General features: G+C 46.2%; 1 protein-coding gene across 4 annotated transcripts in view; it reads right to left on the bottom strand.

Moving 5' to 3' along the window:
* The window catches only part of KIF25 (kinesin family member 25), a 52,206-nt gene extending 39,309 nt beyond the window's left edge, over positions 1-12,897 (bottom strand). For 3 of the 4 annotated variants that reach the window (XM_075411929.1, XM_075411930.1, XM_075411928.1), the window contains exons 1-5: positions 12,813-12,897; positions 12,211-12,276; positions 7,998-8,114; positions 5,969-6,107; positions 703-806 (exon numbers count right to left, since the gene is read on the bottom strand). In XM_075411929.1, coding sequence (XP_075268044.1) covers positions 703-806; positions 5,969-6,107; positions 7,998-8,114; positions 12,211-12,276; positions 12,813-12,893 — 507 coding nt within the window. In that variant the 5' untranslated portion in view covers positions 12,894-12,897. Of the gene's footprint in view, positions 1-702; positions 807-5,968; positions 6,135-7,997; positions 8,115-12,210; positions 12,277-12,812 lie in introns of those variants that run through there. The other variant, XM_009944119.2, reaches the window with a different exon arrangement.
* Positions 12,898-17,992: the final 5,095 nt, after the last annotated feature.

Raw genomic sequence — 17,992 nt, 5'->3', positions numbered from 1 at the left:
CCGGTGAAACCAGCTTGCCTGCAATGCTTAGTGACCCCTGGCATTAACCCCCCACAGCCGTGGGGAACATCCTTTCAGCAAACCGCAGCACAAGGCAGAGTCTGAAAGGTAAGCACTTCTTAACAAAAAGCTTCATTTTCCCAGGTAGACAAACTTAAAAGAATTTTGTTTGAAGGTGGCTTCTGTTTCTAAAAATCAGGTCCTGAATCAGGCAGCTCAAAACCAGGCATTTGGGGGGCGGGGAGAAGAGTGAAGTTAAAGTGCAAAAAGGAAAAACTTCATCCCAAATGAACTATCACGGCTGAGCAGGATGCAGCTCGACATATTTGGAAAAATAAAAGACAACCATTCTGCACTTTCAAGTTGATCATTTTAAGAATTCTAAAACAATTTCAGAAGCTGTAAGTTTAGAGAAGAGGATGAAGAAACTCCAGTTTTGTCCGCTATTCAGAATGGATGATACTCCTTAGGGCAACACGTTGCAGGAGTGCCTTTGGAAGATGTGTGTGCAAAAAAGAATGGGGTAGGGTTTGTCGCAAGACAAATGTACCTCAGCAAAGGAATGCATCGAACATAGACAGCTGGGGGAGGTGATACATCCAGGAAAATTATATTCATTAGCTTTAATAGTTTTATTGGTGAGGAAATCATGGGCATAATTACTACCAAATAAGAAAATGCTCTGTCATTAAATATACTTACAACTAAGCTGTTATGGAGAGCTCTCCTCTTCTGCTTTTCTTTCTCATATCTCTCTGTCACCTCTTGTAGAGATTGCTCAAGATCAAATGCTTTTATCTGAAACACTAGAAGAAAGCTGTTTCAAAGAACTAAACTCGGTAACTTTACAAAATTAATTTTCCAGCAGCACGTCACAAAATATAAGCATAAACCTTTTTAACTTCTACCAGACTTTCATCAGGAGGGTTAGCTGCTGATTTACTAGACACCTCTGAAAAATCCCACGATACTTCTTGCTTTGCAATGGCTATGCGAAGTTACAGATAATTACCATAAGTGTTCATGTGAAATCTTGAAAAACAAGCAGAAAGACAAGATATACAAAGACAGTTCAAATGTGTTAGTTTAGTTAGTGATGTTACCTGTCAGCGAAGCCTGAAACCTAAACTTGAACGACCTGCTTCTGGATGGGGCCACCACTTGCAAGGCTCAGGCCATATTTGCAGATTATTCAAATCATGCCAAAAGTTAACCCATCATTTATCCTCAGCCTCATTAGTGCCACTAATCCTGTAAAACAGCTCAAAGGTTCCCCTTTCAGATCGGAGCCCTCGCTTGACAGGCAAGACCTCATAAAAAAGATTGCTCTTTCGAACCCCAGGGAGTCTCCTCCCCTTCACAAAGCTGAGGACAGCAACACGGGTCATTATAAAAGCCTCCTAACTTCACAAACGGTTTTATTTCAGCCCAATTCCATCAACACTGAGCAGGCCCAAACCAAACACGCAGCCCAGAAGACATAATGTGACTTTAACTTGTGTACAAAGTAAGCTTTTAGGAACCTCGGTGCGATATCAGTCTCCCCGGAAATTAGAGAGAGGTTTGAAGATGTCGAGCAGCACGCAGTGAAAACCACGGTCTGAGCGCTGAGCAGCAGGATGGCCACCAGCCTCGGTACGTGCTACCTTAGAAAGGAAAAGACTCAAAATCTCAGCATGTCACACACGTGACTTACATTCGCTGGTACAGACTAAAAACCAGATGACTTCAAGGGACATTTGTCTCCACTAGAGATTTCTCAGATCTTATTTTCGTAATGCCCACACTATTCAGCCCCTGCTCGTAACGTTCCTCCACAAGTGCATGCATGCAGGGGAAACGTGATGTTAACAGCTGAGGAATAAAAGTGTAGCACTTTCACTAAGAAAAACCCTTTTCTTGCATCTCATATGAGGAGTAACACTAGCGTGTCTTGGTTTGGAGAATCACGTGCAAATACATTACAATAAATTGTCAAAAGTGCCTCCTACATTCCCTGACCGCTAATCTTACAGTATTTGTCAAAATAAGAGGTTGGAAGCCAGTAATTAGTTAAGTAATCCCCATAATAAGTATCTTAATTCATAAATTTGTGTACACACAAACTTTCAGTTCATGAAGTCTCTCGAATAAGCAGTAAAGTTAAGCAACGGGTGTTAAGGGTACTCTTCCATTCTTCCAGTCTTGGAAGAAAAAACAAAAAATTGCTAGTTTGTTTCAATATTTAAGTGGTCTCTTCTTGAAGACTGTGAGAAGCCTGCTGGGCACTTTCAGTTAACTTAGACCCTAATTACTCAATGTATTTTTTTTCTAACTAGCCCTTCTATGGTGAAGACGCCTGTGAAAACAGGGATCAGCCTTGGGGCTTCCCAACGTGACACCTGGGCTTTTGAGCAGGCGGCTGAAGGCTGCGATCTGCAGAAAATGAGTCAGGCTGGTGCATTTAGCAGACGAAGCTTTGGTATTTCTAAGAGTGAGCCATCAGTTCTAATGTCCATCTCCTGTAAAGCTTTATGTGCAGCACAGAAAATCTTCTTGAATAGAAGCTCCACAGAGCAGGTTTCCTAATGCATCATTTATTTCTGAACTGATTTTTCTGAAAGTGGAGCTATATAGTTACAAATACAAACATTTATTTAACGTTTTCCTAGTTCTCTGCTTGGCATCAGCTGCAAGCTACTCAGAAGTTACATTTTCATCCATAACCTAGGGGCAGCCAGCTCGTGCATCTGTTTTAAAGTACTAATAACCCACTCTTCATTACTCCAGAGCAGCAGCCGCTACACAGAATCACAGAATCACAGAATAGTAGGGGTTGGAAGGGACCTCTGGGGGTCACCCAGTCCAACCCCTGCCGAAGCAGGGTCACCCAGAGCAGGCTGCACAGGACCCCGTCCAGGCACGTCTTGAATATCTCCAGAGAAGGAGACTCCACAGCCTCCCTGGGCAGTCTGGGCCAGGGCTCCGTCACCCTCAGAGGGAAGAAGTTCTTCCTCATGTTCAGCTGGAACTTCCTGTGCCTCAGTTTGTGCCCATTGCCCCTTGTCCTGTCACTGGGCACCACTGAAAAGAGCTTGGCCCCATCCTCCTGACACCCACCCTGCAGATATTTGTAGGCATTTCTAAGGTCCCCTCTCAGCCTTCTCTTCTTCAGGCTGAACAAGCCCAGCTCCCTCAGCCTCTCCTCGTAGGGGAGATGCTCCAGTCCCCTCACCATCCTCGTAGCCCTCCGCTGGACGCCTGCAGCCGTTACAGACATCCCTTTCCCTCGTGCTTTGCCCATCTCATCAACCCACACAGAAACTTTCTGGGAGCTGGGAATGCTGATTCTTCTGTTTAAACATCACTGAGCACAGTTCAGGTTTTCATCGACAATCAGACAAACAGTTGTAGAAGAGTGGTGGCTTGCGACACTTGGCAGTCCTGGTTAGGGAGCTTTTCATTCCCTCCCGTTCAGCACCGCACCGGACCTCCTGCTGCGCTCGCACAACCGCTTCCCCAGTCACGTGGAGGTCTAAAAGCAATCCTTGCTGAGTCATTTCTGGCCTGGATCAGCTCCCTGACCCGCTTTGTGCGCGGCCACGCAAACAGTCACACCAGCATAACGGAAAGGAACATGAACAACAGGAGCAGCATAACCTAGCACAGGTAAGGATGGGTAGCTGGGGGTTTTAATGTTTCTTTCCACAACAGATTCCAGTTTAAAAAAGGAGGTCAGTCTGACCATGCCTTCCAGCATAAGCAGCTATGCTGTAATAGACTTCATTCCAAAACTTCTTTTGAATTCAGCTGTGGTTTATATCCGGGGCTGTAACGCTACTCTGGGCTGCTGCAATATTTCTGTTGCTGGATCCAAGGTCCCTCTCCTCCTTCCCCACTCTGTGCTAAGAAGGAAAGGCTTTCCCAAGGCAGCTGAGCTGGTGAGACTCTGCTGTTGAGTTATGGGTAAAAGATCACAGTAGCTCACATTCCAAAAACACAAGTCATCAGCACAGTGCAGCTTTATCCAAGAGGAGCGCAGCATGCAGGTGACAGCATACGGGCAAAAGGTGAAATAATAATCTCCTTAGACAATTTTTCCTCTTCTCCAGCCCACAGAGAAAGTGTCCTGGAGGATATCTAAGTCACTGGGCTGCAGCAGCTTTCACAAGATGTGTTGGCAACCTGCAGCAACTCCTCTGCCATGTACCCACTTGCGTGGGTTTTGCTCCTCAGTACCCACGGCTTTGCCAAGCGGCGAGAACAGCCGTTCCCCCTCTGACAGTATGTTCTGCACACACAGACACTGTTGTTTCCTCCTTCTGATAATGCCTGCGTGGTGAAGCTGTCTAAAAAGTCATCTTAAATTTTTAGAAATTCCTACCCTTCCAGAAATCTGCTGAATTACTGCACCTGCCTCAGGAGTATCATTTGCAGTCAGGTGGCCAGTATTTTTTGCTAAAATGACAGCCACTTTGTTTATGAGGGAAACAGGCTTGTAGCAAAAGAATAATGGGCACTTGTCTCTCTGCTATGAATTACTACTATTTAAATTTCAGTGGGAAAGATGGCAATAGCCTGGTTTTCAGACTGTGAATAGGTATTACTAAGCAAGGGACCACTCGGTGATTACAGGAAAGTTTTATCGTTTCCTGCATGTCAGCTACAGCCTTGAGATTAACCTACTGGAATGCTTCTTCTGTAATTCTCTCCCTCATTTTCAATCTCTATTTTAGGATTAAATTGATAATATATATTGTCTCCAGAATACGTACTTTGGGCTTTCTGTTTACAAAAGATTATATGTAATTTAAGGATGGCAATTCTGACTGTCATATTTAACCTCAACACCAGAATCTCCACCTAAAACATTTGACAGAGGACTGAAAAATGGCCAAATTAACAACATAAGCCATCCACCTAAGTACCAACACACTATTCTGTTACAGGCAAGGAAGCTTCTCCTGGTTATGATTCCATAAAACGATGCACCACAAAGTGCAAACTGAGAACAGTCAATAGGAATCTGCAAGGCCTCATAAGGAATACTTACTCTTTATTTACACCACAACAGCTCAAGTGCCAAATCCAACCTCCTACCTGTCCATTTAGGCCCCTGCTTCAGTAAGGGAAACATTCACCTTTATCTAGGGTTAATTTTCCACTTGGCTTTTTTCCATTTTAAAGACAAATTGATGAAGCATTTTCTCTACGTGGATAATACAGTAATCAAATCAATTTTAATCATAACTTAGTACATAACATACAGGCTTAAGTTCTGCAAACACCAATCACCAAGAATGCTGTTTGTTGCTATTGACACGAGTAGTCCCAGAATCAAATCAGTCCCAAAATTAAATATTTAAGCCAAAAAGCAAAGCAGTATAAAAATGTACCTTTTTAAGTGGAAACACACGGCTATCAGAGCATCACCCAGGGACTCTGATTATAAATTTGTGTCTTTGTTTTTAGCTCACCAGGCTGCTAAGCTTCAGGCAATTTAAGCTGCGTACGTGCCATGTGCTTCTCAGGCCTGGTAGGAGCTCCACCAGCACCAAGGAGACTGAACACAGGTGCAGAGATCCACGCCAAGATTAATCTCTGAAATCACCCGAGTCCTCGTCTGGTGCAGTCAAAACCAGACAGAATTCAGCTAAAGCACCACATTCTTTATTCAGCTGCTCTAAGCCAGTCAAGATAACAAGTCTGAGAACTCCACATTCAAAATGTCAGCTTGGCAGCAGCCTAGAAGCAGCTGCAACCAACACAAAAGCTAAACCCAAAGTATCAGTCATCACCTCTGCAGAGTTATCTGTACTCTTTCTAACGCTTCAGAACTCCTTGATGATCTAATGCCAAACGAAAACCAAGTGCTACAATTTCAGTGACACGTTTCTCCCAAATCAGACTCAACCTCTGAATGTCTGTAACGTTTAACACCGACATGGATGATGTTCCATGTCTGCAATGGAAGTGCGACGAGCCTTACTTTGCGTTGCTTCATTTTGCAGCTGTATCCCTTGGACTGCTGTCAAAACTTGGTGAAGGTAAGCCTGGCTTTGACGCTGAAAGTCTTCTGAAAGCTCAAGAGCAAATGAATGGAGGCTCCTCAGGTCTTGCTTCAGCCTCTTCTCAGCAAGAATAAAAAAATCCATTATAAAGAAGTTAAGGAAGAATCAATACATTAACACCACAAATAATTACAGTGACGTATCACAGTCAGGAAGAACCCTCTGCTTGGGGAAAGGAAGTCTTCAGGAGTATATCTTGCAGCAAGTTTAGAGAAGGATCCTGCAAGATGCTTAGCAGTGTCATCTCCTAAAGACTTCAGCAGGACTTTATGGATCCTTACTGTCTTATGGTACATATTTCGACCATAACACAACTTCAGGTATAACAAAGTCTCTTTCTTATTTCATTAAATAAAAATCTGTGTGTGTGAGCATCTGTGTACTCTGTCCACTTAGAAGACATATCCAGAATCAGCAATGAAACACTGTGATCCACATATCCCTTACTGCCTTCACTTTCCACCCTTTGATCAGGAGGTATTTGCTAAGCTTCACTCTAAGTAATTTCTTAAATAAGCCAGTTCTATGCCTTCCTGTGAAAACAGACGTATTTTGAAAATATCAGAAACCTTTATTGTTCTGAAAAGTATTTGTACCATGGATATAACTCACCGTAACGTACATGAGACCTTTAAACGTTCGTAAGAGCAGCTTACGTTCACTTAAAAGTCCAAATAAAGTAAAAACAAATTGACCTGATTTTAGGACTAGTAGACTTCTTCACATCTAAGTCTTCGAATAAACATGTAAAGCCATCTGTAAGATGAACCTTATTTCACAGAAGCACTGAGATGTTTCGTTAGTCAGCCTGCTACAAAACAACACATATTCTGTGACATTTTATTTTTCCAACTGTGCTACTGACCTTGAGTAAATCGACTAGTTTCAGTGACAAAACAATAACCTAAAGGGAGAAAAATCACTGCATTCTGCATTCCTCACTCTCCAAAGCCACAAAATGTAACTGGGAAGAAATTTTTTTTTTTTTTTATTACAGGTATAGTATTACCATCAATCTTGGCTTTTATTTGGAGACCTTTGCTCTCTCCTAATATTCACTGATCTGTGATAGTAAACAATCTCACTCCATTGGTATTGCACCACAAGCAGTCCTGTCATTCTAGCTAACCTAAAACGTAAAAGGCCACCACAAAATCCGCTGAGCAGAATGGCTGTAAGCAGAACAGAACAGAGTAGCTCAGTTGGAAGGGACCTACAATGATCATCTAATCCAACTATGCTACAATTTAGCTACATCCTTCTGCCTGTTAAGAATCAGATTTCTTTTCTGAGATACTTTCTGGTCATTTTATGCAGGCATTCAGTGCTGCCCTGAGAAAAGCTGACATTTGTTTGTGTCCCAGAAAGGAACTCGCTATTCTATGGAGTAACTCACGGAGTAAGTAATTCAACAAAGGAAAATATTATGGCACTGTACTGGAAGAACAGTTCTAGCTGCTTTGAAGCAAAATTAAGACAACCTGAGTGAGCAGAAAGCAAACTACTCCCTCTTGTGAGGTCCACCAGAGCAGAACTTGTAGCGAAACCAATGCTTTTTTACAGGATCTGCCTGTCTAGTTAAAGCCTATCACAATTACTGCTCTTTGGGGGATGTCCGCATGACAATCAAATCAAGGGTTGCAAGGTTTTGATTACAAAACCATCCAGCTCTGGTCCTGATGGCAGCCTGTACGTAAGGTCCTGGAGCTCAGGAGCAGCTGCTTTTACCTGCTTCTCAGGTGACTCTGCAGCCTGTTGCAGCAAAACCACTAAATTTTAAGCTAACTCAGGCATTGCTACACTTCACTGCAAGCACTGCTGTGATTACAATAAAGCCACAGACCAGGTTCATATCTGACCGTCTTCTGGGTTTTACTGTTATATGTTTATAGGCATGTGAAGGTTCAGGGCATAGATTATGCCTACGTTATTACTGAATGTCTTTACCTTTATTGCTCCATGCAGCTGGGTCACGACAGAACTCCTCTGCAGCTCCTGCTGCTGGCCACGAGCAGCGTAGAGCTGCAATACCTCCTTGGTGCTTCTTCCAGCCCACCCTTGATACTGTTTAAAAAAAAATAAATCAAAAATCACCTGAAAAATCACTTTTAAATGCTCATGTTTTCGGTTGCATTCTGTCCCCTTTGTCCCTGTAAATATTTGTAATTCGACCATCTGCTTACATGTGATGTTGTAAACACATAATTTCTTCCCAACGGTGCAAAACCGTACCGATAGAGCCCTAAGCTGGGTCTTCAGAGATCAAAGCAACCAAGCCATTTTTAAAGGATGTGGCGAAGAATGCTTTCTAATAATCAAAAATGACCTATTATGCAAAAGCAATTTTTATAGCCAAATATTTTTTTTTGAGAGATTGAAATCAAAAGCAAAATAGAAACAGTGCAACTTTAAATACTTACAGGCAAGAACACAAAAAAAGAAATCTCTGTAGAGTACTTGTGAAATTCTGCAATATAACAGAATCTGCATTATATTAAAAACTGCGTTTTCATCATTTACTGACAGTCCTGATGCTTTAAATGAGCAGCCACTTCTTCACCTGCTTTCCCCTGCAGCCTCTTGACATCTGTCATTCCTTAACCAGTACCAACAGCCTCTTTCCTTGTTCCTGGAATGCACTTGTCTCCAGCGCAGACTTCATTCCTGCTTTATTCAGTCCATAAATTCTGTGACTGCAGTTCCCTGTTATTTAAGCTAACAGAGCATAGAAGAGTATAATGACATGAAAGAGCTAAAACTACTCACATAACGGGTTTCATTTAATTGCAGTCATCTAGAAATGACAGGTAAAAAGTCAACCTTTAATTGCAGTTTAACAACAGACGACATCTGCAAGAACACCACCACAATGTCCTAGAGCTGTTAAAACAAAGAAAGGCTACATTTTCCAATAAAAGTACTTCACTTCTCCAAACCAGCCTTTTCACGTGGCTTTTTCACCTTCACAAAGCACGCACCTTCTATTTACAGCTGCAGCCTGAGCTCCTGCACAGCTATACCAACACTTTAGCACTAAAATAAAAAGTTCTTACATGGAAACGAAATAGCAGGAAGAAGTTATTTTAAAAGAACTCTGATTTTTTTGTTACAGGCTTTAAACTCCCAGAAATCGAGGACCAATTCTACACAGCGCTCACGTGCTCTTTCACTGTGGGGATCCTCAAGACTCCTGTTACTCAGATGCAATATTTACAAACACGCTTGACAAAAACGCATACGAGTAGCTCACCAGAATTAGTATCTCTAATCACACGTGAAGAGTTAAGCATACATATAAGCAATTGCAGTGCTCCAGCCTCACTGCTAAATAAGCTTAAGCTACTTTTACCGTCTAATGCGTTTTCCACCATCTGCACAGGTTCGCCCCTGCTCCTCATTTATCTCAACATGGACAATAAAAGTGGAATGGTGAATTCTGCTCGCACTGCAGTCAGCCTCTCACCACTTCCACTATCAAGTTTATCTTTATTGCAAAGGCTGCCTTGGTTTCGAGGTTTTCTCCACTAAAACAGTTTTATCATTCGTCAGAATTTATTGTGTGACAGAACTTGCAAATCCGTGCTCACGGGTGGGGAGTAAAAAACTGACTGCAAAACTTTTTATCGTCAGCTTTATCATAAACAGAAGCAAAACTGAACTACTTAATAGTGTTCTCCAAAGTGAAATCTCAGTTCCGCAGTTGGATCCATTCTGGCAGTCTTGGCTTTAAGGGTGGAAGCCAGCAGGATCGGGACCTCAAGGACTGCGAACGAAAGCAAGGGGCATGCAGGCAGGCAAACACAGTCCCAAACAGGCAAAAGCACGTCCACAGAGAAAGAATCTGACTTCTTACGTTCAGTAACAACCCTTACAACACGCTGCCAGGATAACGACAGACAAGGCTGCAGAACACAGTGGCAGTGACAATATTTGTGATTATCTTAAGGATATAAGCAATAGAAGGCCTACACCAAGAGAGCACATTTTTGCAGACTGATACAACCTACAGACAAACATTTACACTGCAAATCCTAATTTCTGGCTGTCCTCATGAGTTTATCTCCAAAGCTCCCTCCCTCAATTCAGCCAAAACGAATCGAATTAGTGTTTACCAGTTAAGAATGAGACCTTTGCTAACCCTGGTCGCTGTGACTGAAGCTGTTACAGCTCAGCCCTTCAGGCAGGTCCGAGGGGCTGGTGGCTGACAGCTGAGAGCAGGAGCTTTCTTCACCAGCAGCTGGTGAAGTGGTGGGAGATGCGGTGCGACATGGCACAACCCTAAATCCATCTAATTAAAATTAGTATTCATTCTAATAGAGACTCTTCAATTAAGGTAAAACCATTCCACATCAGTTTAGCTCACGTTTTCAGATGGCTGGGGCAAATCAAACAAGAAGCCAAAGTCTTTGAAGTGTATTTAAATAACTGCCTGAACAGAAAGATCAGTGCAAGGTTAATTGCAAACTGTTTCCACGAATCATTTCATGCTGTTTCTGACCGACGGTGGTAACACTGCCACGCTCCTCATGTGTCCGTAGGTGCTCGTATCTTGCAGCACATTTGGCAATAAACCGAAGCAGTGTCGTCTTGGGAAAACAAGGCTTCATTTTCTAACACTCAGATAACTGCTTCCTACATCTGATGCACCTTACCAATTTCTTCCTTGTATTCATGAAAGTAAAACAAGAAACAAAAACAGCTAAAATACTTAAGATTTTTAGTAAATATTATAAAGCAGAACAAAAATAATAAAAACATTTCCTCAGAATCAATTACAGTACTCTTCTGCACAACTAGCAATACTCACTTCAGATGTACCATCTGCTTCCAGCCAGGCTTTGAAAAATGTTAAACCCACTTTTGTCCATGGATGGTAACAACTCCCAGGGAGGCTTTCCTGAGGTCACCCAGCCATTTCATGTTTCAGCCCAGATTAGCAGCTCTGGGCCAACAGTCTCCTTCACAACCAATACTCACAGCTGGCTCCGGTCTAGCAGTGTGGATCAATATTGAAAATTCTGTAAATCTCTGAAATCCCACCTTTGAAGGCCCCAGCCATTATCACAGGCTGCTCCTTGTTTCACTGAGGGTCTAGGAACACCACATCCCTCTGTGGAAGGATGTAAGGAAACAAGGGCATCCAGCTGCTGCTGAATGCTCTGCAACCAACTTCTGAAACAGTACCTTGCCTTTTCCAGACGGGTGTGACACTTGTGCAAGGAAGACACGCCACAGGGCATCTCTGGGAAGTCTACCCAAAATTAAACCTCCTGCTTATGCTCTATGAATAGCCCTTTTTAAAAGAGCACCCTAATTATGTCCAAAAAGTATTCCTTCAAAGTCTTCCCTTGCCTTCTAGGCAAATGTTTTCCCTGCAAGCAGAAAGCAATATTCCACATATAATGCGTCCAGAGTCATTCCCTCGGTTCACTTTTGTAGACCTAAAACAATGGCAATTGTTTAAATGTATATCAACTTCTACTTACTTAATCAGTCTCTCTCTATTGCTGATTAAAACAAAAAAACCCCAACCCAAACCCAGAGCCTTAATCCTTTCATAGACTTCCCCAAAAGACAAAGAGCAGAAAACTTGAAAATAAGAAGATTTCAGTCTCTCTTTTTTTTTTTTTTTTTTCTTTAATTTTTATCACAGAATCCCAGCCTGGTAGGGACTGGAAGGGACATCTGGGGATCCCCCAGCCCAACCCCCTGCTGAAGCAGGGTCACCCAGAGCAGGCTGCACAGCACCGCGTCCAGGCAGGGCTTGAATATCTCCAGAGAAGGAGACTCCACAGCCCCTCTGGGCAGCCTGGGCCAGGGCTCCGTCACCCTCAGAGGGAAGAAGTTCTTCCTCCTGTTCAGCTGGAGCTTCCTCTGCTTCAGTTTGTGCCCGTTGCCCCTTGTCCTGTCGCTGGGCACCACTGGAAAGAGCTTGGCCCCGTCCTCCTGACACCCACCCTGCAGATATTTAGAGGCATTTCTAAGGTCCCCTCTCAGCCTTCTCTTCTCCAGGCTGAACAAGCCCAGCTCCCTCAGCCTGTCCTCGTAGGAGAGATGCTCCAGTCCCCTCCTCATCCTCGTAGCCCTCCGCTGGACTCTCTCCAGTAGCTCCTCCTCCTCTTTTATAAAAGTTATTTTTGGAAAAACAAACAGTAGTTACCTCTGCAAGTTTTAGGTGAAGAACAGCATTTTCGGTTTCCAGGACAACTATTCTTTCTTCTTTGGTCTAAGGAAAAAACCCACCCAAAACCACAAAGGTAAACATGAAATACGAGTCTGAGGGGCGTTATTTCATTACAATAGTTTTATTACCTTCCTCTGTCAACCTTCCAGACTCAAAGCACTGCCTAGTCCCCCCCCCCCCCCCCGCGTCACCTCAGCACAGGCGTTGGCTACGAGCACATAAAACCGGGATTAACTCTCCATATCCCAGGATTACCGACATTCCCTGTCACTTTGCTCACATGGAACCACGCACGCACAAAATTTCAACAGCTTTTGCTGGATAAAGCTATTTCCTGGCGCTTTCCAGGTCGCCAGAGAAGCGCTATTTTATTTATTTATAAATAGCCACGTAAATCTCCGCGCCCCGGGCCTCCCCCCCGCAATTTAGAGAGGGCGGGGCAGGAAGGGAGCGGGGGGGGGGTCGCGTGCCGCCGCCTCAGCGAGCCCCGCCCCGCCGCCGGGCCGGGCCGAGCCGGGCCAGGCCGGGCCAGCTTCCCCCCCCCGCCCCGCTGCCCTTCCCGCCGGCGCGGGGCTCACTCGTAAGCGCTGCTCCAGCTGCCGCAGGCGCTGCGCCCACACGGGGCCGGGGCCGCGGCCGGGGCCGCTCCGCGGCCGCATCGCCCTGCCCGCACCGCTGCCGCGCCGGCCTCCGCACTCCTCCTCCCGCCGGTTTCAGTCGGCCAATGAGAAACGCAGCTGGGGCGTCACCCCGGCTGCCATGGTGACAAAACCCGCCTTCCCCCCCAATCTCCCACCTGCAAGCGCGTCGATTGGCTGGGCGAGCGCCTCCCGCCGTGAGTGGCGGGGGAGGCCCGCCAATCCCCTCGCAGAGCGGGCCCCGGGTCGGTGCCTGACAGAACCGGGCTCCTCCGCCGAGCCCCGTGACAGGGCGAGGGACCAGGGGCACAGGTCGGGACACGCAGAGCTCCCTCTAAACCTAAAAAAAAAAATTATAAATATGTATTATTTTTAGCGTGAGGGTCGTCGAACACTGGCAAAGGTTGCCCGGAGTGGCTGTGGAGTCCCCGTCTCTGGGAGGGAGTGGAGGTCGCTCCTGTGAGGAGAGGCTGAGGGAGCTGGGCTTGTTCAGCCTGGAGAAGAGAAGGCTGAGAGGGGACCTTAGAAATGCCTCTAAATATCTGCAGGGTGGGGGTCAGCAGGACGGGGCCAGACTCTTTCCAGTGGTGCCCAGCGACAGGACAAGGGGCAACGGGCACAAACTGAAGCCAAGGAAGCTCCAGCTGAAGATGAGGAAGAACTTCTTCCCTCTGAGGGTGACGGAGCACGGGAACAGGCTGCCCAGGGAGGTTGTGGAGTCTCCTTCTCTGGAGATATTCCAGACCCGCCTGGCCACGGTGCTGTGCAGCCTGCTCTGGGTGACCCTGCTTGGGCAGGGGGTTGGGCTGGGTGATCCACAGAGGGCCCTGCCAGCCCCTTCCATGCTGGGGTTCTGGGATGAGATACTCGGAGCCCAACGGGACACAGCCCTGGGCAGCGGGCTGTCGCTGGCCGTGCTTTGGCCCTGGGCTAGAGGATACTCGGAGGTCTCTTCCCATCGCGCTGGTCGCAGCAGCTCTGGGAGCAAAGCCCCTCTCTAGGGCTCCTCTTAGCAGATGGAGGAAGCCTGCGGGGCCAGCTGGTGTGGAGTCCTGCGAGGCCACCCCAGACACGAGCTGTTCATTCTGGCCGTGTCTGGGGGGCTCACCGTCAGGTTTCCAAGGCCAATCTGTGACATACGTATGTTATTAATACTTCTTAGTGCTCTGCTTTGTTGCACTGAAAGATTAAGGTTATCTTCAAAGCAGTCTGAATACTATTTGGCTACCAAACGGGAAAGTATGCCAGATACAAACACGTCAGCTTCTTGGGAAATAATTGTAGTGCAAAAATAGTGGGGTTTTTTTTTTTGAGAAACTGAAGCCAACATCATAATTACAGAGGAATCTCGTTCTGCAAAACAGCGGTCTCAACTTACTGCCTAAAACTGCAACTAGTTCTGCGTTGGCGGAAAAATGAGAACTGACAAATGGATTTAGGCTAAAAGAGTTCCAAAGTACTGCGATACTGAGGATGTCAAGAGACGTTGGCACTAAGGCAGGCAGACAGGATTTTATCAACATCAGCTATTTTGGGGAGAACATTTTAGTAGCTGGGGGGGTGTGTGACTCAGTTCTTGACACTGAGCTGTGATTTTTATACGTAATGCTTATCCTGCAGCAGCAGTCAAGTCAGAACGATGTTACTTTCCAGCATCACTCAGCTTGACCTCGGGAGGACCATCTCTGAGGTGTAATGGTTGGTCTCTCCCCTGCTGTGGGTTTTACCCACTACGAATGAGATTAAAAATCTGGTTTCTGTAGGCCGTAACAAAGAAGATTTAATTTACCATCACTCTGACCGAAAACTGAGCATCCCTGGACTACTCTCATATTTAGTCCTTTCTCTATGCCTACCTGAAAGTTTGATTGTACTGAAAGCTCAGTCCCATCGGTATAAAAAGAAGGAAAATAAAATCACAGTATGATCTGTGACTCACCGTAACAGCAGCAATTCACTTTTGGGAGCTTCCTTCTGTTTCCAGAGCCTAGGAGAGGTGGTTTGATGGGCAGGGAACAGTCTGCCAGTGAGATCTAGGCAAGACACAAACAGAAAACCCAGCTGCCTTCTGGCGATGCTGCCAGGCTGCATTCCAGCGCACCTTTCTGCGCCGATTCGCTGCTTTGAGGAATCTCTTTACTCCCCACAAGCTTCTGCGAACTTGATCCTGCCTCCCCCCTGCAAATGCGGAGCCTTGCCTTACTGCAGATCCTTCTGGGGGGCCGGGAATTTAATGAAATTGCCTAAATCCACATTTTATTCTATTCTTAGCACCAGTGAAATACCATGGTGAATTAGAGATCTTACAATACTATTAACTAAGCGTTGTCTTGAATATTTCTGATGCATTTCATGCTAACCCCAGTAGTGGAACCGAGATGACTAACAAGGTCCCAGCTTCAGCATTTGGAGTCGTCCGTTACAGCATTCCCAAATGCAGTAAGAAGAAAACAAATGGGTAGAAAAGCACTTGGGAAAAAGGCTGAGGGAGAAGGTTGCTGCCCCTCAGGTGCCTAACACGGCGAGGCTCCCCGCGGCGTGCCTGGGGGTTTTCCATCGCCCCTGCCGCGCTCAGCAGACAGGAACTGGGGACTGTGCACAGCCGATCGATTGAAACAAACTGGAGCAGAGGAAGTTCCAGCTGAACATGAGGAAGAACTTCTTCCCTCTGAGGGTGATGGAGCCCTGGCCCAGGCTGCCCAGGGAGGCTGTGGAGTCTCCTTCTCTGGAGATATTCAAGACCCGCCTGGACAAGGTCCTGTGCAGCCTGCTCTGGGTGACCTTGCTTCAGCAGGAGGGCTGGACTGGGTGACCACAGAGGTCCCTTCCAACCCCGACCATTCTGTGATACGCTATTCAGTGGAGCTGTAAGCATTTCATTCCACGTGTTTAGCAAGGCGTTTTGCTTCGGTAACTGTAGGTCAGTTCTGACCATCCATCTGCTGCCAAGAATAAACGGAGAGCCTCCGAGCAGGCGCGCTGCTCTTCGATCTCCTTCGGTGAAGGGGTTCGCCTGCCATTACGGCTGGGAAAGAAGTCCGCCGACTCCGAATCTGCGACCTGAGGCTTTGCCTTCTGGGCCCCCCAGCCACCAGCTGACAGCAATATCGTGACAAAACGGGAAGAGCAAACGCTTTCTCATTCTTATCACCGCATAGACGGGTTACTAGGCGTGCTTTAAGACTCTTCTTGGTGAAGCTCATTTTTCTTACCTCATCTAATTGAATCAGGAGGCAAAAAGCCGTCTCGTCTGTTCTGCTGCTTGCGTGCTCACTGCTTGGCCTGCGAACAGCGATCGGCAGGATCAGGTACATCGCGCGTTATTTCAGTGAACCGGACAGATACCGTGGGCTTTGTCCATTTCTGAATTTCCCTGCCTTTTCCTCAATTACCAGCAAGACTGCCGTACAAACAGTGCGTAAAAGCAGTGTATAGGTCCAATATGTGCAGAAGGGAGAATCTGACAGAGGTTTAAAATAGTTAAAGAGTCCTGGCTCCATACGCCAATATAATTTCACATTTACCACCATAAGGGTCATCATGAAGTAAAATACCAAGAGCCGTGCTGCTAAGGACAACAACTCGCGTCCCTGAAGCAAAGCACTGGGCACTGGTGTGCGCACGTAGCAAACCTGACCCAGGCTCAGCTCAAAGCTGGTTTTCCCACCGACGACGCGTTCCCGCTGTTGCATATCAAGACAGTTCCACCCCCACAACTCCTGGACTAATACAGTCTGGAAATAAATGTTTGTATGACACAATTCACAGTTGTGACAACTGTAGCCTCACCAAATAAATCACTTTTTGCTTGTACTGCTTCTTTGCTCTTGCTTAGACTGAGAGACTACCACACAGAAGGACAATGAATTGTTTCCTTCTTCTTCTAGGCTATACATTTAATGTTCAAAATTAAAAGTTCTTTTTCTTTAGCTTGTTCTCAAAAAGCTACAGACTCAAAACACAGGTAGAAGATTCCCCTCAGCCATGCCTCGGGGTCCTGGCAGCCGTTTCCTTGGCAAACACCACGCAGCACTTGTGGTTTTCTGTGGTTCCCTCAGCTCCCTCCTTGCCCTCACAGGCACCTCTTGGACTCAAACCCAGATGTCCTCATCAGTGACGGTGAAAACTCCAGCGCGTGGACCCCACGACCCAAGAGCCGAAGGTCCTCACATGGGAAGAGATGCAGCAGCTCTCCCTCCCGGCTGCGGCGGGCGCTCAGCTACAGCAGAAGGCATCCGCAGCACTTCACCGCGGCCCGGGGCTCTCCCCCACCCTTAAACTACATTAAAGCAGAGCTTAAACTGTTGTCTGCCATCAAGGGTCAAGTCATCGCACCTTACCAACCCAACGGTACCAGAGGAGCACCTTATCATCGCACCCTACCAACCCAGTGGTACCAGAGGAGCACCTTATCATCGCACCCTACCAACCCAGTGGTACCAGAGGAGCACCTTATCATCGCACCTCACCAACCCAGCAGTACCAGAGGAGCACCTTAACATTGCACCTCACCAACCCAACGGTACCAGAGGAGCACCTTATCATCGCACCCTACCAACCCAACGGTACCAGAGGAGCACCTTAACATTGCACCTCACCAACCCAACGGTACCAGAGGAGCACCTCCTTCAACTCAGCCCTCCTTCATCCATTCCAGTCCACCCCTCCCAACTTCCAGGTCAGCCAACCCGATTTTTTTTTTCTTTTTTTTTCCAGAGATTTGACAAAAAGTTCTCCCGTCTTTGTGTTCAAAGTAGAGATCAAATGACTTTTTAACAGCAGCAGTCACCAGGGACGTTTGTAATGGTTGTAACACTATTTACTACATACTATTTATTACTAATTACAATTGGTTGTGATACTATTTGCTTTTCCAGAAGAAGCTGCGTTCCAGGTTCCTCTTCAGAGATACAACTTGAGGAGGGCACACACCCAGCACAACTCAGCCTGCGTAACGGACCCCACCAGTATTTCCTCCTAGTGCTGGCCAAGCCGTAAAAAATCACCTCTTCCTTCAAGTCACTGCTACAGATACCGAACAGTCAGGCCAAGAACTTCTCTCTGACCAAGGAGAATCAGCCCCCTTTGATTTTACACGGAAAATCAACAATCTGAGGCTT

The sequence above is a fragment of the Opisthocomus hoazin genome, chromosome 2, assembly GCF_030867145.1.
Source record: "Opisthocomus hoazin isolate bOpiHoa1 chromosome 2, bOpiHoa1.hap1, whole genome shotgun sequence".
Lineage (NCBI taxonomy): Eukaryota > Metazoa > Chordata > Aves > Opisthocomiformes > Opisthocomidae > Opisthocomus > Opisthocomus hoazin.
This window is presented reverse-complemented; position numbering and strand designations above follow the sequence as displayed.